Source organism: Gopherus evgoodei, chromosome 4, assembly GCF_007399415.2.
Source record: "Gopherus evgoodei ecotype Sinaloan lineage chromosome 4, rGopEvg1_v1.p, whole genome shotgun sequence".
In the NCBI taxonomy this organism is placed as follows: Eukaryota; Metazoa; Chordata; order Testudines; family Testudinidae; genus Gopherus; species Gopherus evgoodei.
In genome coordinates this window covers 126,055,133-126,071,627 of record NC_044325.1, presented here as the reverse complement: position 1 = coordinate 126,071,627, position 16,495 = coordinate 126,055,133, and the positions used below count along the sequence as shown (strand labels likewise).

At 47.1% G+C, this 16,495-nt stretch overlaps 2 protein-coding genes across 3 annotated transcripts in view; one reads left to right on the top strand and one right to left on the bottom strand.

The window, feature by feature from the left end:
• The window catches only part of LOC115650666 (zinc finger protein 501-like), a 1,041,190-nt gene that overhangs the window by 408,987 nt on the left and 615,708 nt on the right, over window positions 1–16,495 (top strand). The gene's annotated exons all lie outside the window — the stretch shown is intronic.
• LOC115650663 (zinc finger protein 883-like) overlaps window positions 1,673–16,495 on the bottom strand; it is a 36,567-nt gene continuing 21,744 nt past the window's right edge. Inside the window, exons 7-8 of one of the 2 annotated variants that reach the window (XM_030560920.1) lie at window positions 2,140–2,606; window positions 1,673–1,971 (exon numbers count right to left, since the gene is read on the bottom strand). In XM_030560920.1, the coding sequence (XP_030416780.1) occupies window positions 1,863–1,971; window positions 2,140–2,606 (576 nt within the window). In that variant the 3' untranslated portion in view covers window positions 1,673–1,862. Of the gene's footprint in view, window positions 3,326–3,687; window positions 3,721–16,495 lie in introns of those variants that run through there. The other variant, XM_030560921.1, reaches the window with a different exon arrangement.

Here is a 16,495-nt window from a genome sequence, read left to right as displayed (position 1 = left end):
AAAAATGCCCAGCTTTTCTTTAATTCGGTGGCACAGGTCCAGGGAAGGGACTAGATACAGGCCTGGATCAGAATCTTTGTTAGTTATCAGAGCTGGAGATTCTATTAAAAAATGGCCATTTTTCTGAAGATATTACATTTTCAACACTGGTTTCATTTTATACACATCTTTAGCACCTACAAAAGATAAATTCGACAAAAACTCCACTTCTATTTCCTCAACATCTGTGTCATGAAGGGCTGCATTTCCCACACCATAGGATTAGCTAGGAAAGATCTTCTGTAGGGCCTGGGTTACAAATGCTTTGGGAACCAAACACATGGGCATTTTGCCTAGCTCAAAATCACTTACCCTGGAATTCTCTCTCCCCTTAAATAACTGAATGACACTGTGCTCATATGCATGTCCTTCAGTTAGTTGGGGTTCTGCTGCTGTTCATCATTTCTGAGTGGAAATTTTAAATCACTGCTGTTTCTTTGTTAGCCTGTCCAGTAAATTGGAGAGTTCTCTCCTGTTGACAGAACTGCACTTGAACTTTCTTCATGTTATCATGGAGGGATGGGGAAAAAGCAAAGCTGAAGTGAGAAATGACAACTTTAGCAAATGGTCATATGTCTTAAATTCTCCAATAGAACTGAGCTACATCCTATCAAACTGAACTAATATCCAACTGGGTGACCAAACAGCCTTCAGGAAAGACAGAAACCTACAAAAGAGAGAGATAGTATACATGGCAATGAAAGTGTCAAGTGAAATTCTGGAGCAGGTTACATCTGATTATTCAGAATCAGGACAAGAAATTCTCCCCTTGCATTCATAGAATATCAGGGTTGGAAGGGACCTCATGAGGTCATCGAGTCCAACTCCCTGCTCAAATCAGGATCAATCCCCAAAGTTTTTTGATTTTTTGGCCCCAGATCCCTAAATGGCCCTCTCAGAAACTGAACTTACAACCCTGGGTTTAGCAAACCAATGCTCAAAGGACTGAGCTATCCCTCCCCTCTCCATACTGCTTTGATCCATTCAAACCTGCATCACACAGCACTGTCTCACTAGTCAGTTATGTTATTTATAAAATTATTAGTATCTTTGCATCCCCATAATGGGGGACAAAACAGCCACTTTGCCAGAAGTGGCTTTACCAATAGATGGAACCTGGCATTTTAACTCCAAATGATCAAACTGCGTTTGGGATCCATTTGAATTCCCCTTCCAGGTCTTTGACACTTTCATCTGCACTCAGTGACTCTGATATAGGATTAAAGAAGTCAAAGCATCATCTCCAAGCACAGACAGCTGAAAACTCTTCCTCACATGACACTCTGAGAAGTGGAGGGATAGAATGTGATGAAGATAAACTCTAACATGGCTCAGACAAAAGGTAACAGTTCTGCAGTGATGGGGAAGGAGAGAATCTGAGTCTCTCCATCTCCTTCCAGTGTCAGAGACTGAAATGACACTTTTTCCCTGCCCCTGCTCCTCTTCATTTAAATATAATTTTAAAAGTTTCCAAAATAACTGTTCTTCAGCACAACCCACAGCAACGTGAGAACAACTGGTAATGATACAATCTGTATCACTGGTGACTCTAACAATAACTTTGCAATAGGAGGAATGGTATGAATGTGATGTTCCCTGGTTCCCGGTAGAAGGGGCACACTCAAATTACTCATGGGACAATGGAGTTGATAGAAAGGACGAATGGGTCCACCTTGAAACAGGGCGACCTACAAAAGGCCAAAATGGGCCACTCATCCGGACAAGTTGAGGGATGACGGTGCTGCAAACAGTTCAAACAGCTTCAAGAGTTACTGTGTGGGAATCAGACAAAGTATTAACAAAAAAAAGAAGTCTTAATAGACCTAGAGGCTTTTATGGTGTTGATCTCTCTTGCAGATTCTCTGATGCCTAACATGGGCTGAGTGGCAAGAGAAGGTTTTCCCACACTCAGTGCATTCATAGGGCCTCTCCCTTGTGTGGATTCTCTGATGATTAAGATGAGCTGCTCTGTTAGTGAAGCTTTCCCCACACTCACTGCAATCATAGGGCCTCTCTCCTGTGTGGGTTCTCTGATGACTAACAAGGTTTGAATATTGACTGAAGGTTTTCCCACACTCACTGCATTCATAGGGTCTCTCCCCTGTGTGGATTCTCTGATGTTGAGCAAGGCCTGATCTGTAAGTGAAGTTTTTCCCACACTCACTGCATTCATAGGGCCTCTCCGCTCTGTGGATTCTCTGATGTTCAGAAAGGGATGAGCTGCTAATGAAGTATTTTCCACAATCACTGCATTCATAGGGCCTTTCCCCTGTGTGGATTCTCTGATGACTAACAAGGTTTGAGCGTACATTGAAGGTTTTCCCACACTCACTGCATTCATAGGGCCTCTGCCCTGTATGGGTTCTCTGATGACTAACAAGGTTTGAGCGTCGACTGAAGGTTTTCCCACACTCACTGCATGCATAGGGCCTCTCCCCTGTGTGGGTTCTCTTATGACTAACAAGGTTTGTGTGTTGACTGAAGGTTTTCCCACACTCACTGCATTCATAGGGCCTCTCCCCTGTGTGGATTCTCTGATGTTGAGAAAGGCCTGATCTGTGAGTGAACTTTTTCCCACACTCACTGCATGCATACGGCCTCTCCCCTGAGTGGGTTCTCTGATGAATAACAAGGTTTGTGTGTTGACTGAAGGTTTTCCCACACTCACTGCATTCATAGGGCCTCTCCCTTGTGTGCGTTCTCTGATGACTAACAAAGTTTGTGCATTGACTGAAGGTTTTCCCACACTCACTGCATTCATAGGGCCTTTCCCCTGTGTGGATTCTCTGATGTTGAAAAAGGCCTGATCTGTGAGTAAACTTTTTTCCACAATCACTGCATTCATAGGGCCTCTCCCCTGTATGGGTTCTCTGATGATTAACAAGGTTTGAGCATCCATTGAAGGTTTTCCCACACTCACTGCATTCATAGGGCCTTTCCCCTGTGTGGATTCTCTGATGCTTTAAAAGGGGTGAGTAGTCACTTGCACGGATGGTGGGAAAAATGTATGTATTTTTTCTCTTTCCCATAAGGATGTCCTGCCGAGTTGTGGTTTCCTTGAGATTCTGCTGAGTTCCCTGAGAGTAAATATATTTACCCACTTTCTCTCCTGAGTGGATTCCCTGCTCTCTCTCTGGTCTGTGCTGAATCTCACAGGATTTTCCCTGCTCATGACTTCTGGACACATTCCTTTTCAATCTTTGTGATAATGCTCCATATTTATCCACGTGCTCAGCATCTTCCTGCTGAGAATTCTGCTCATTCTCACATACCATTACATCACCTGCTGTGATACAGACAGAAACCTCAAACAGGGATGGAAAGGAGAGGACCAAACCAAAAAAAATGCTGGAGACACGTCAAATAAAATTCAGGAACTGAACTCCACCCAACTCCTCCCCCAAATAGGAGAGAGGAGAGGATCAATTTGGCCCTTCACATCCCATCCAAATTTGCAGGGGGAAGGGAGGAAGCTACTACCTGGTGTCTGCTAGAATCTACAGGAAGCCATGAGCTATATTTACCCTGAGGATACAACCCCTGCTAGTGACAATAATGAATCGACAGACCTTCCAAGGGTTTTGCTGGGCATCCCAGATGTTTCCTTCATGCATTTACAGATTCCAAGTTGGTTTAATGTTTCCTCACCTGTGCAGGGAGCTCTCAGGATCTCTCTTTTCTCTGAACTCTGGAGATCTGGGACCCATGGCTCTTCCCCTTTTCCCAGCTGGGAGATTATATATGGTTTGGAAACTGGAAACCCTGTTCAGATGAAAGAAAACAAAGGATTTCCGTTGATTTCATAAGACTGTGTCATAAAAAAAGCATTCTATTAGTTGAACTTCAGCACTTAGTGTGACCCAGTGTGCCTGGGACAGTCCTCACTGAAAATGCCAAGGTCAGGGCAAACTGACTCAATAGGTGGATCCCCTTGGTCTTTTCTTTGGGTTCATTCTACAGGTCAGAGATGGCCAACCTGTGGCTCTGGAGCCGCATGCGGCTCTTCAGAAGATAATATGCAACTCCTGCTAGGAGCTGACTGACGAAAAAATTGTGGTTGCCCAGCACCAACTGGCATCCCTATCAGGCCCCCATCCCTCCCCCCCGTGCCTCCCAGTCACTGTCGGCCCCCATTGATCAGAGCCTCCTCCTCCCTCCCCCGTGCTCTTGCCCGCCGTGATCAGCTGTTCCACAGCATTGAGGCGGCACTGCGGGGGAGGAGCAAGGATGCGGTGTGCAGCCTCATCCCTCCCTCATCCCAGTGCCTCCCGCCCACTGCGATCAGCTGTTCTGCGATGCACAGGAGGCTCAAGGGGAAGTGAGGACATGGCTCACTCAGGGGAGGGGGCGGGAAGAGGCGATGGGGACTTGGGAAAAGGGGTGGAGTAGGGGGCAGGGCCTGAGACAGAGCCAGGGGTCCAGCACCCCTAGCCGGCACCAGTGTCTCCTTGAATAAAGGACACAGTGACTAGCTGCTGTGGAAATTTTTAATCAAAAGTTTTCTTACACCACCTAACAATGGAAGGCAAGTGCACACAGGAAAGAAAATACAGAGATGAAAATGGAGGATTCCAACAGGAGTGGGAGAATAAGGACTTTTTTGTTAAACGTAATCGTAAGGCCACGTGTCTTCTTTGCCAGATGTGTGTGTCTCAGTTCAAATCTTCAAACCCGCAGCATCATTTCGCTTCTAGCCATGCACATATGAATCGAGAATTCCCATGAGGTTCTGAACTCTGCACTTTAAAACTGAAAACTTTGAAAAAACAAACATATATACAAGTCCAGTTCTTCACCAGATGCGCCAACCGATCGCAGACTGTAACGTTAGCCTCCTATGATGTGGTTTGGCACATAGCCCATGCGAAAAAGCCCTACTCTGAAGAAGAGCGTATAAAAACGTGCCTCACTGATGTGATTTTAATCCTCTCACCAGAGAACAAGAATCTACAGAAGAAAATGTCTGGCCTGCACCTTTCACATCACACAACAGAATGCAGAATCTCCAACCTGAATAGTGACATCGAATCACAACTGCACTCGCAACTAAGTATTTGAGCATCGCTTTGGATGAATCATGCCATGCACAGGATAAACATTATCGGTATTTGTCCGCACTGTGTCTGATGACTGTGTTGTAAGGGAAGAACTCCTCGATATCGTGTCATTGAAGGACAGAACTCGGGGATGAGCTCTACAGGAGGTGCTGATGTTGGTAGTTACAAAAAGCCACTTGCTTTTACAGAGGCTAACTGCCATTGCAACAGACGAGGCTCATCCATGTGGGGATTGATGAATAGATTAGTAGGGCTTTGTAAGTCTAACAAGAGCTTTCCTGAATTTTGGACATTTCGCTACTATTCATCGAGAGCAACTGATTTATATATATATATCTCAAATTTGATCACGTCATGAAACCTGTCTTGCACATTCTGAATTTCATTCTCTCAAATGCACTTAATCACAGACAATTTCAAAATCTAACTGAAGAACTGGATGAAGATGACTCCCCTGCCGATTTCACTGTGCAGTTTGATTGCTCTCGAGAGGTAAAGTTAATTCCCATTTTTTTGAGCTCCAGTAAAATTGTTTATGGAGGAGAAGCACAGAATGCACCCTGAACTTACAGATCCGGGATCGGTTCTAGACTTGGCATTTCTTGCAGACATGAAGCTGCATTTGGATAAACTAAATGTGGACTTAGAAGAAAAATTGTGGCTGCTGTCTGACCCAGTGCAAGGTGTATTTGTGTTCATGAATAAACTGCAGTTGTTTCACAGACAAATGCTTGAGGAAGAGCCGACACACTTTCCCTCAATGTCACAACTTCCAGCCAGATCAAAAAATGATACAGCAGAACCCCTAAAGTGGAGCACAACTAGATATGTGAGCCTGATTAGAGATCTTAAGGACAGTTTTGAGGAAAGATTCCAAGATTTGCAGCAGAAAAGACCTTTTAGTACTGAAGCCAATTGTCTAAAGCCCCCCTTTAGTCACTGATGAAGCATCATCCCAGATGGAAATAACAGAACTTTTGGAAGATGACAGATTGAAATCTGTTCAGAAGACACAGAGGCACCCTTACTTTCTGGCAATCTGTACCAAAGGATAAATATGCCAACATCAGAGGTGCAGCCCTAAAATGAATCTCAATATTTGCCTGGACCTATCTTTGTGAGTCTGTTTTCTCAACATTCAAACGTGAAATCCAAGCACTGATCCGTTTTGACAGTCAACCACTTAAGATAACTGCTGCGTGTGAGCACAACTGAACATAAACTAAACTTCAAGGGAATTGTTGAAAGCCAGAAATTGCCAGAAATCCCATATCTATATCTATACACACATACACATAAAAATATACGAATATAATCATTACATATTACTGTGGCTCTGTGACAATGTACATTCATAAATTCTGGCTCTTTCTGAGGCTCAAGGTGGTAAAGCTGATGATCCTTCATGGGCCATAAAACAGGTTAGGCAGTGCTAATGCCACTCTGCCTGGAACTGTCTCCCAGAAACATTGCACAAGTCTGGAAATACAGATATACCCTGCACGTCTATAACTCACAATACAAAGGTGAGACAAACATAGAAACAAGATTCTCATACTTGGCAAATCATAATAGTTTCACAGATACCTTACACAGCATAGCTAGCATGATTCATTGCAATTTTATAATATTGGTATTAATAATAAATAATAATAATAATATAGTGTCTCCCAATTCCATACAATGTGACACTTAGTAAAGCAGTGAACAAGTATGGCTTGTGAGATATCATTTGAAATCTCATAATTTACTGAATATTATCCTCCCGTTAAAATATGCGTAGCAACACTCTATGTAAAGTGATGAGGTTTTACTGTATGGTATTACTGAAAATGTTACAACTCTGGGGAACACCCACAGACCAGTTCCCTCAGAGACAGCAAGGCAAACAGCTGGTGAAATAGCTATTCTCCGGCAATGGGAAGGTGTGAACAAGATATTTACATTGCATCACAGGGAAGGCTTGAAGGTCACAACAGACAGCCTGACACCATGACTCAGGTGAAAACTGATGATGTTTCTAGTACAAAGGACTGAATTATAAAAAGAGGTGGGGAAAACACTTGAGACTCTCTCTCTCTCCCACTTTTCCATCTCCTCATGAAAACAATTCCTGAAGAACTGAACCTGGGCAGGAGTAGGGGTTAGAGAAGAGTCCTGACTGAAAACAAGCCAGCCTGTCACAGCACGTGGTCAGAGAAACATTTGCTTTGAATTCGTTTTAGCTTGTTAAGTTAGACATTAGTTTGTGTTTTATCTTGCATTTCTTTTGTAAACAAATTCTGACTTTCATGCCTCATTACTTGCAGTCACTTAAAATCTTTTTTTTTTTTTGGTAGTTAATCTTGTTATAATATATGGAGATATACCTATCTCTCAGAACTGGAAAGGACCCTAAAAGGTCATCGAGTCCAGACCCCTGCCTTCAGTAGCAGGACCGAGTACTAGTTTGCCCTAGATCCCTAAGTGGCCCCGCCTAAAGATTGAACTCACAACCCAAGGGTTAGAAGACCAATGCTTAAACCACTGAGCTATCCCTCTGAGCAGAGAATTAAGATTAAACTGTGTGAGAAATTCCATTTTGGATAACAAGGCTGGTGCATGTCATTTTCCACTGATGAAATAACAGACTTCATATGAGCATGTGTTGTGCAGTAGCTTGGACAGTGCAAGATGCACATTTCTGGGGGAAAATCTGGTACTTGAGAATTTGCTGATGTTATCCTGAGTGGTTGACTAGCAGCACTCAATACTGTGTAGCTGGTAGAGAGTTACATGCTGGAGACTGTGTTAAGTGGCCAAGAGGGGCTGTTCTCACATAAAACAGTGGAAAAGGCATCCCAGGTTGGAGAACTGAGGTGACAGCTGTTCAACAGTCCAGCTTGTACTCTGGGTAATGTCACAGACACTCATTATGACAAAGCATCTTACAACACAGAGAAAGTAAATCCATGTCCCAGAAATCCAAGACTCCAGAGAGAGGGTAAGTCTCCCTGGCACTGCTTCTTGCTGACAGAGAGGTCCAGAGACAATGGGAGAGTCCTAGGGAAGCTGGGAACAGTAAGCATGGGCTGATGGGGTTCGGTAGAGTAAGGAACAGGAAGGGAAGGGATATCATTAATGCAGGTGTAACATTATTGACATGAACTGTGACCATATAGATCATTGTTGCAATCGGGTCCTATGGTTGCACCAGGTCTTGTACAGAGGAGGCCAAGTGGGGCGTCTATGGAAAGGTTGTAGTTTGCTGGTTATGATTATGCTGTCTGTATGTGTGTATCATTTTTGTATTTGAAGTTATGAATACTGGCCATGTACTTGTATCTCAATGTGCTTGATTCTAAGTATCCTCAGTGGACTATTTGCTCAGCTTCTTGAGACAGGACTATTCTCAGTAAGAGCCCAGTCAAGAAACGCTTAACTGACAATGGACTTTGGGAGATGGCAATCTACATCTGAGCTTTCCTGGGAACATTCAAAGTAGCATGTAAACAATGGCATCGGCCTGCAGAAAGCTAAATCATTCATGGACATGTGACTTGACCATATGGTTACAAACTCCATCTTGTTGCTGTGATATTGCACAGGAGAACAAAGAGGTTTCCGCCAACAAGAGAAAGAATATAAAAGGCCCTGGAAACCACTACTTTTTGTCTCAGGTGGCTCAAGAGATGGCCTCTCCACCCCCAAGAAATACCTGAAAGAAAGAGGAACAAAGGACAGTAACTACGGTGGTGTGAGTGATTGCTGGACCCAGACTAGGAAGGAGTCATGTCTGTGAAAGGAGCTTATTGAAACATCTCTGGGGGTGAGACTTCATCTATAAATCAGTTTCTTAGTGTATTAGGCTTAGACTTACTGGCACAGAAAACGGGCTCAGAGGAAGTCTGAGCACACCAGGGGACAGTCCCAGGGGGGTCTCTGTGACCAAACCTGTCATAGCAGGATCTCAGCAGTACTAGATGTCAGGATAGCACATAGTGCAGCCCATTGGAAAACATAATCCCAACTATACTTATAAAATGATAGTGTCTAAATTAGTTTTTTCCACTCAAGAGATGGATCTTGGAGTCACTGTGGATAGTTCTCTGAAAACATCCACTCAATGTGCAGCAGCAGTCAAAAAACAAACAGAATGTTGGGAATCATTAAGAAAGGGATAGATAATAAAACAGAAAATATCATATTGCCTCTGTATAAATCCATGGTACCCCCACATCTTGAATACTATGTGCAGATGTCATCACCTCATCTCAAAAAAGATATATTGGAATTGGAAAAGGTTCAGAAAAGGGCAACAAAAATTATTAGGGGTATGGAACAGCTTTCATATGAGGAGAGATTTAAAAAACTGGGACTTTTCATCTTAGAAAAGAGACAAAGAACAGGAGCTATGATAGAAGTCTATAAAATCAAGACTACTGTGGAGAAAGTAAATAAGGAAGTGTTATTTACTCCTCCTCATAACACAAGAACTAGGAGTCACCCAATGAAAGTAATAGACAGCAGATTTAAAACAAACCAAAGGAAGTATTTTTTCACACAACGCACTATCAACCTGTGGAACTCTTTGCCAGAGAATGTTGTGAAGGCCAAGACTAGAAGAGGGGTCAAAAAAAAACCAAGATACATTTATGGAGGATCGGTCCATGAATGGCCATTACCCAGGATGGACAGGTATGATGTCCCTAGCCACTGACTGCCAGAACTTGGCTGTGGAGAACACTGGGTAATTAGAAGTTATAATTCAGGAACAACAGACTCTAATTAGTCTAGAAAAGCAGAATGTGAAAAATAAGATTCAGATCATGTGACTTTGGGAATGAGGGACTCCAAGATCCAAGGAACCTGCAGAGCAGAGAGATTGTGGCTATTAGACATGGAGATGGGGGAGCAAGTCTCTCTATGTGTCAAGAAGCTTCACTATCAACCTAGGCCATTTTCACATGCTGGGGTGCGATCCAGAGCAGTGAGGAGTTGTATCATCCGTAATCCTGGGTGAGTTTCGATGTTCTGCTGCTGGAGATCCCTTGTCTGGATACTCCCAGCCAGCATTCAAGGACACCCTGAGTGTCTGTGTGACAGGTAACCCTGGACCAGCAGCTCTGACTCCTGCAGCCTGCTTGTTACACCCCAAGCACATTCTGGTCTGGATGGAGCAGAGGACGGTCTCTGGTAGTGTGTCACTGGCATATTGGGGGATGCTGAAACAGGGCAGAGCAGAGGTGGCATTGTGGGGCTGGCATAAACCTTATCTCTTCATTTCCCCTTCTAATAACTGAGGGCACAGGAATCCTTACCCAGAGAGGTCACATTCTCATAGTTCTCCTGCATGACATCCCTGTAGAAGGCCCTCTGAGCAGGGTCCAGGAGAGCCCCCTCTTCCCTGGTGAAATACACAGCCACCTCCTCAAAGGTCACCAGCTCCTGAAAAAGCAAGGGTCCAACACTCAGTACCTGCTGCCCCAGTCACAGCCCCACTATTTGTGGGTGAGAGGAGCCAAACAGAAGCTCTGGGTGGCTCGCAGTCAACAGAGTCCCACCCCCACCCCTCTCAGAGCATCCAGAAAGCACCAGGGTGAGGACAGGAAGAGGGAGCCCCTTGTCTCTCCCAGCAGATCCATCACACACCTACCAGCCACAACAGCAGATGGAGCCCCTAGCAGGATACAGGGAGAGGTCCCTGTTAGGAAGCCCAACACCCTCCTCATTCTGAGGAGCTAGATATGAAGAGAGAGGAATCTCCCCTAAACTTCATTGCTGGGTGCCCCTTTCATATCTCACAGCAGCCGCTGGTTACTTGGATCAGGCTCCAGCACTGGGAGTCTGGTCAGTTCTCCTAGCCTCATATAGGCAGGTTATTTTCTGTTTCACAAATTAGGGCATTTCCACCTTCAAACCTCATGAGTCTGTTCCTAGAATCTAGGCCACTTATTAAACAACTCCCAGCCGGTTTGCCGCACCCTGGTCTCCTCCCTTCCCCACTATGTGAATTTCCTACCCCGGTTCAACCTCCAAACCAGACTGTGCAAAGCTTCCCATCTCCGGTGTATTTGCTGTCCCTCTCGCAGAGCAGGAACCCACCAACCACCCCACCACCACCACCGATAATTCCTACCTGAGCTAGCTCCTCTGCAGCCATTTCTCTTCTCTCTCCCATGAGAGGATGGGATGAGCTGGAGCGGAACATGGACGTCATTCTGCAGCCTGGCAGCATAAGAAGGGCAGTGGTGGAGGTTTCAGAACCGGTTTTAGTTCATTTCACATCACAATTCCCCCAGGCTCTTTCCCTGCAGACAGACATCCTACATTCTGCCATGCTGGGAAAATGCTCAATCTCTTTATTACAGTGTAGACCTGGCCCCTCCTGTCAGGCTAAGCCCACAGACACATTTTTAACCTCCCTTCTCCATCCCTCTATCCCATAACAAAGTCTCTGAACACAAGGCTAGAAAAGAGCAGAACCCAAGGAGTCACTGTTGGGGATTCCCTCAGCCACTGACCCCAGGGCAGCCACACTGCAGCAGGGGGAATATGGAGTCAGGAACTGGCTTTTCCTCTGACTGCCCCTTTTCTTGTTCACCTGGGCCTGGCAGAGAAGAAGCTTTCATTAAGGTCTCTTCCCAGCACAGAACCCCCACTGGGAGAGCAGCAGCTGCTAAGCCTGGTCTCCCAGATCACAATGGAGGCTGCAACCTCTGACCCAGGAAGCTGAACCCCAATATCCTGAGCAGAGAGAAACAGAGCATTTGAGCAGCCTTCCCTCCTTTAGCTCACTGTGGAGAGCAGCTAATGAGAGCCCCTCCTCACAGGGAGAATTGCTGATCTCATTTGTCCATCTGGAGTCACTCCTTGTCTTTCCACGCAGTAACTCTGGATTAACAATGATCTCTATGAAACCAGATTTCAGAAAGAACGAGTCCAGAATGCTGTGGAAGAGACCATTGTGCAGCAATGCTGACCCCCTTCCCACCCCCTTACTCCCCAGATCTAGGACAAGGACTCGAGGCACAAATTTTCCCTACGGAACCAGAAGTTCCTGCAGTTTTCAAGAGAGGAGAAAAGCAAAATCTGTGATTTCACCCTCACAGTGTTTGATAAGTGGATAGAAAGTTATCACGGTGACTGGGCCTTGCCGGGGAATGCCAGGAAGTGCTTGGAGCCAGGATTCTGGCATAAGCTGATCAGAGAGAAGAAGCGAGGTCAGGAGCAGCCTCCAGAGCCCCCATCCAGCCCCCCCAGATATTCCCTGGGACCCACCCACCACCACGAGCCCCCAGCAGCCAGAGACCCCCTCAAAAGGGACCCCCCTACTGGGAACTCAGTCCTTCACTGTCTGCCTAGGACTCCTGCCTGCCCTCCAGCAGGATCTGCCCTGCCCTTTGCCTGGCACCCCCTCTTCCCCCCTGCAGGATCCCCTGATGCTTTACAGTGGCACCCCTGGCCTAGCACGGGGGATTCTCCCACACACATTCTGTGCACTGGGCATGGCAGCGACCCCAGGATTCTGTGGGGGAAGCCCAGACCGAGCCCCTGGCACAGCACCAGGTTCCCTCTAACCCCCTGTCCCGCCTCCCCAAGAGACACCCACTCCCACTGTTCTGCAGCCAACAGGCCACCAGCAATACCCATCTCCAGGACCCATAGCCTCAGGGCTTGGCACAACAGAACCATTTCCCGAAAATCCCAAACCTCCAGAACCCACCAACCTAACTAGGGAACCCCCTGTTCAGCCACCCAGAGACCTCCCCCTACCACAATGCCCCTTCAGTTCCAGCTGCAATCGCCCCACATAGACATGCCCCCTCCCTCCAGCAACAGTGTTACCTCACAGTGCCTGATAATGGATAGAAAGTTATCACTACCCCCTGCTGACCAGTCACACAGGCAGAGGATCACTGGGGGGTGCTTCTTTAACAGGAGAATGGAAGGTCTGGAGGGACAAAGTAGGTAAGAAATGACCATGTCCTGTCACTAGCAAATAATGGCCACCATGGATCCACCCCAGAGGTAGCTACATCTTAGCATATTGGGAAGCAATCGGGAGGGGTAGCTCAGTGGTTTGAGTCCCTCAAGGATCGGTTTTGGGACCGATCTTATTTAACCTTTTTATTACTGACCTTGGCACAAAGAGCGGGAATGTGCTAATAAAGTTTGCGGATGACACGAAGCTGGGGGGTATTGCTAACACAGAGAAGGACAGGGATACTATTCAGGAAGATCTGAACCACCTTGTAAACTGGAGTAATAGAAATAGGATGAAATACAATAGTGAAAAGTGCAAGGTCATGCATTTAGGAATTAATAATAAGAATTTTGGATATACGTTGGGGGCGCATCAGTTGGAAGCGACGGAGGAGGAGAAGGACCTTGGGGTGCTGGTTGATAGCAGGATGACTATGAGTCGCCAATGTGATACGGCTGTTAAAAAAGCAAATGCGATTTTGGGATGCATCAGGCGGGGTATTTCCTGCAAGGATAAGGAGGTGTTAGTACCGTTATACAAGGCGTTGGTGAGACCCCATCTGGAATACTGTGTGCAGTTCTGGTGTCCCATGTTCAAGAAGGATGAATTCAAACTGGAACAGGTTCAGAGACGGGCTACAAGGATGATCCGAGGAATGAAAAAAACTGCCTTATGAAAGGAGACTCAAAGAGCTTGGCTTGTTTAGCCTGGCCAAAAGAAGGCTGCGGGGGGATATGCTTGCTCTATATAAATATATCAGGGGGGTTAACGTTAGGGAGGGAGAGGAATTATTTAAGTTTAGTACTAATGTAGGCACGAGGACGAATGGGTATAAACTGGATATTAGGAAGTTTAGACTTGAAATTAGACGAAGGTTTCTAACCATTAGGGGAGTGAAGTTCTGGAACAGCCTTCCGAGGGAAGTAGTGGGGGTAAAAGACTTTCCTGGCTTTAAGACAAAGCTTGATAAGTATATGGAGGGGATGTTATGATAGAATTGTTAATTTGGGCAATTGATCTTGGATTACCACCAGATAGGTTTGCTCAATGATCTGTAGGGAGATGTTGGATGGCATGGGAACTGAGTTACTGCAGAGAATTCCTTCTTGGGTGCTGGCTGGTGACTCTTGCCCACATGCTCAGGGTTTAGCTGATCGCCATATTTGGGGTCGGGAAGGAATTTTCCTCCAGGGCGGATTGGCAGGGGCCCTTGAGGTTTTTTGCCTTCCCCTGCAGCGTGGGGCACGGGTCACTTGCTGGTGGTTTCTCTGCAGCTTGAGGTCTTCAAACCAATTTTGAAGATTTCAATAACTCGATCCTGGGATGGGGGTTGTTATAAAATTGGATGGGTGGGGTTCTGTGGCCTGCCTTGTGCAGGAGGTCAGACTAGATGATCAGATTGGTCCCTTCTGACCTATGAGTCTATGAGTCTATGAGCATTGGTCTGTTGTGAGTTTAATCCTTGAGGGGCCACTTAGGGATATGGGGCAAAATCAGTACTTGGTCCTGCTAGTGAAGGCAGGGGGCTGGACTCTGTGACCTTTCAGGGTTCCTTCCAGTTCTAGGAGATAGGTATAACACCACAGATTATTATTACCCCCTCATATTCAATTAGAAATAGACAACTAAAGAAAAGTAGAGCAAATGTTTAGGGTATTTTATATCGACCTTTGAGATTTGCAGAGAAAATGTGTCACAAATCACGTATTTGATAACATGACAGAAAAACACCAAGATCTGAGGGGATTTTATTTTGCTATGAAATAACTAGAGGGAAAGGGGGGACTGTTTGACTGGATTTTATGACTGTCCAATACATAAACACAAAGTGATAGTTCCCCCTACTGCCACCATTCACATAGGCAGCTTGGAGGGAGCCCCTTGAGGAGCTGATTTAAGAGGGCAAGGGAGTGGGGGAGGGAGCTGGAGGGCTCCCTGGACAAATGAAGGGGGCAGCAGGTGGGATTGGGAAATGGAGTCTGGGCAGTTTCCATGGGGGACATATGCAACTCCCTTCCCCGCCCTGGCAGAGAATAGACATCTCGTCCCATCCCCACCCCAGGGGCAGCCATATTTTGGGGAATGACTCAGGGCAATAATTTCCCATCCAAACAAGGACAAATTGCTGCAGATAAAATGGGTGGGAAAATTCCCCCCCCCCCCCATGAGAGAGATTTTTAATTGACATTTGAGAATTATGGAGAGAACAGGGCAAAATCGGGGGAGATTAGAGAGCTGATCATTGGGGGGAAAATCTCCCTGGCTTTTATAGCCACGTGTGATAATGAGAGAGAAAAAAGGAAAAACTTGAGAGAATTTGTATGTGGGAGGAAGTGGCAAAAACAGGGAAAGGATCCAGTTAACTCACCTGCACCACCCCTCCCACGGGAATGTCCTAGCTGCACAGAGACAGTTCAACACCCCCCCCCATGACCTTCCCCTCCCTGCAACTCCGGCTTCTCCCCTCCCTCCTTCCTGACACCTCCCCCCACACCAAAGGGGGGGGGCCTCTGCCAGCGCCTCAGCACGAGCTCAACTCCTGCTCCTCCCCCCAGCCCTGATTTTGCCCTTTAGCCCCCTCCGGACCCTGTCTCCAGCTGCTTGACACCCCCCCTCGACCAATCAATTTCCACCCCCTGCTCAGCCCCTGGCACCCCCCTGCTCCCTGTTGCTCCCATCGCCCCTTTCCAGCCCCTGGAACTAGCGCTCAGCGGAACGTTACGGCTGACACGGGCAGGGAGAAGGGCAGCGGCTTCAACAGCTGTTACTGAGCATGCTCAGTGCCCGGGAGTAGCACAATTGCTATGAGGAGCAATTTAATACTCTGCCCCCCGCCCACTGGGCCCCAGTCTCCGCCCCCCCGCCGGGCCCCAGGTTCTGCCCGCCCCCGCCATCCCAGTGGGGCCGGGGCGGATCATGCTGCAGCTCCACTGAGGCTGAGGCAGCTCCGAGACTTCTCCCAGGTTCCCCTGAGCAGAGTCAGTTTCCTGCGGGGGCAGATCCTGGCCGCAGCTGAGAACAGCGGCTCTGCTCTGGCTCGGGCGGCTCCACCGCTGCTGGCAGCACATGGGCAACCAGGGAGCAGGTTCCCGGGGGCTGCAATAGCTGCGGATCTGGGGGAGGAGAGTCACTTTCCTGCCCCTCCCCTGCACTCCCCCGGGGGCTCTCGCTCACCTGGAGTCTCTGGCCCTGGAGCTGATGGTAGTAGAGTCCGGGGCTCCAGTAGGCTGGTTCCCCTGAGGAACGGCACAGCCCGCCTGGCCTGGCAAGGAAAGAACTGTAATGCCGGACTCTCCCCTGCACAGACCCTGGGGAGCAGCAGCAGCTCCGCCCGGTCACACAGAGGTAGCAACAGAATCCAGTCTGTGCTAGAGCCCCGCCCCCAGGAGCTGCCCCGCCCGCAGCCTCTGGGTTTTCTGCTCCTGCCTCCTTC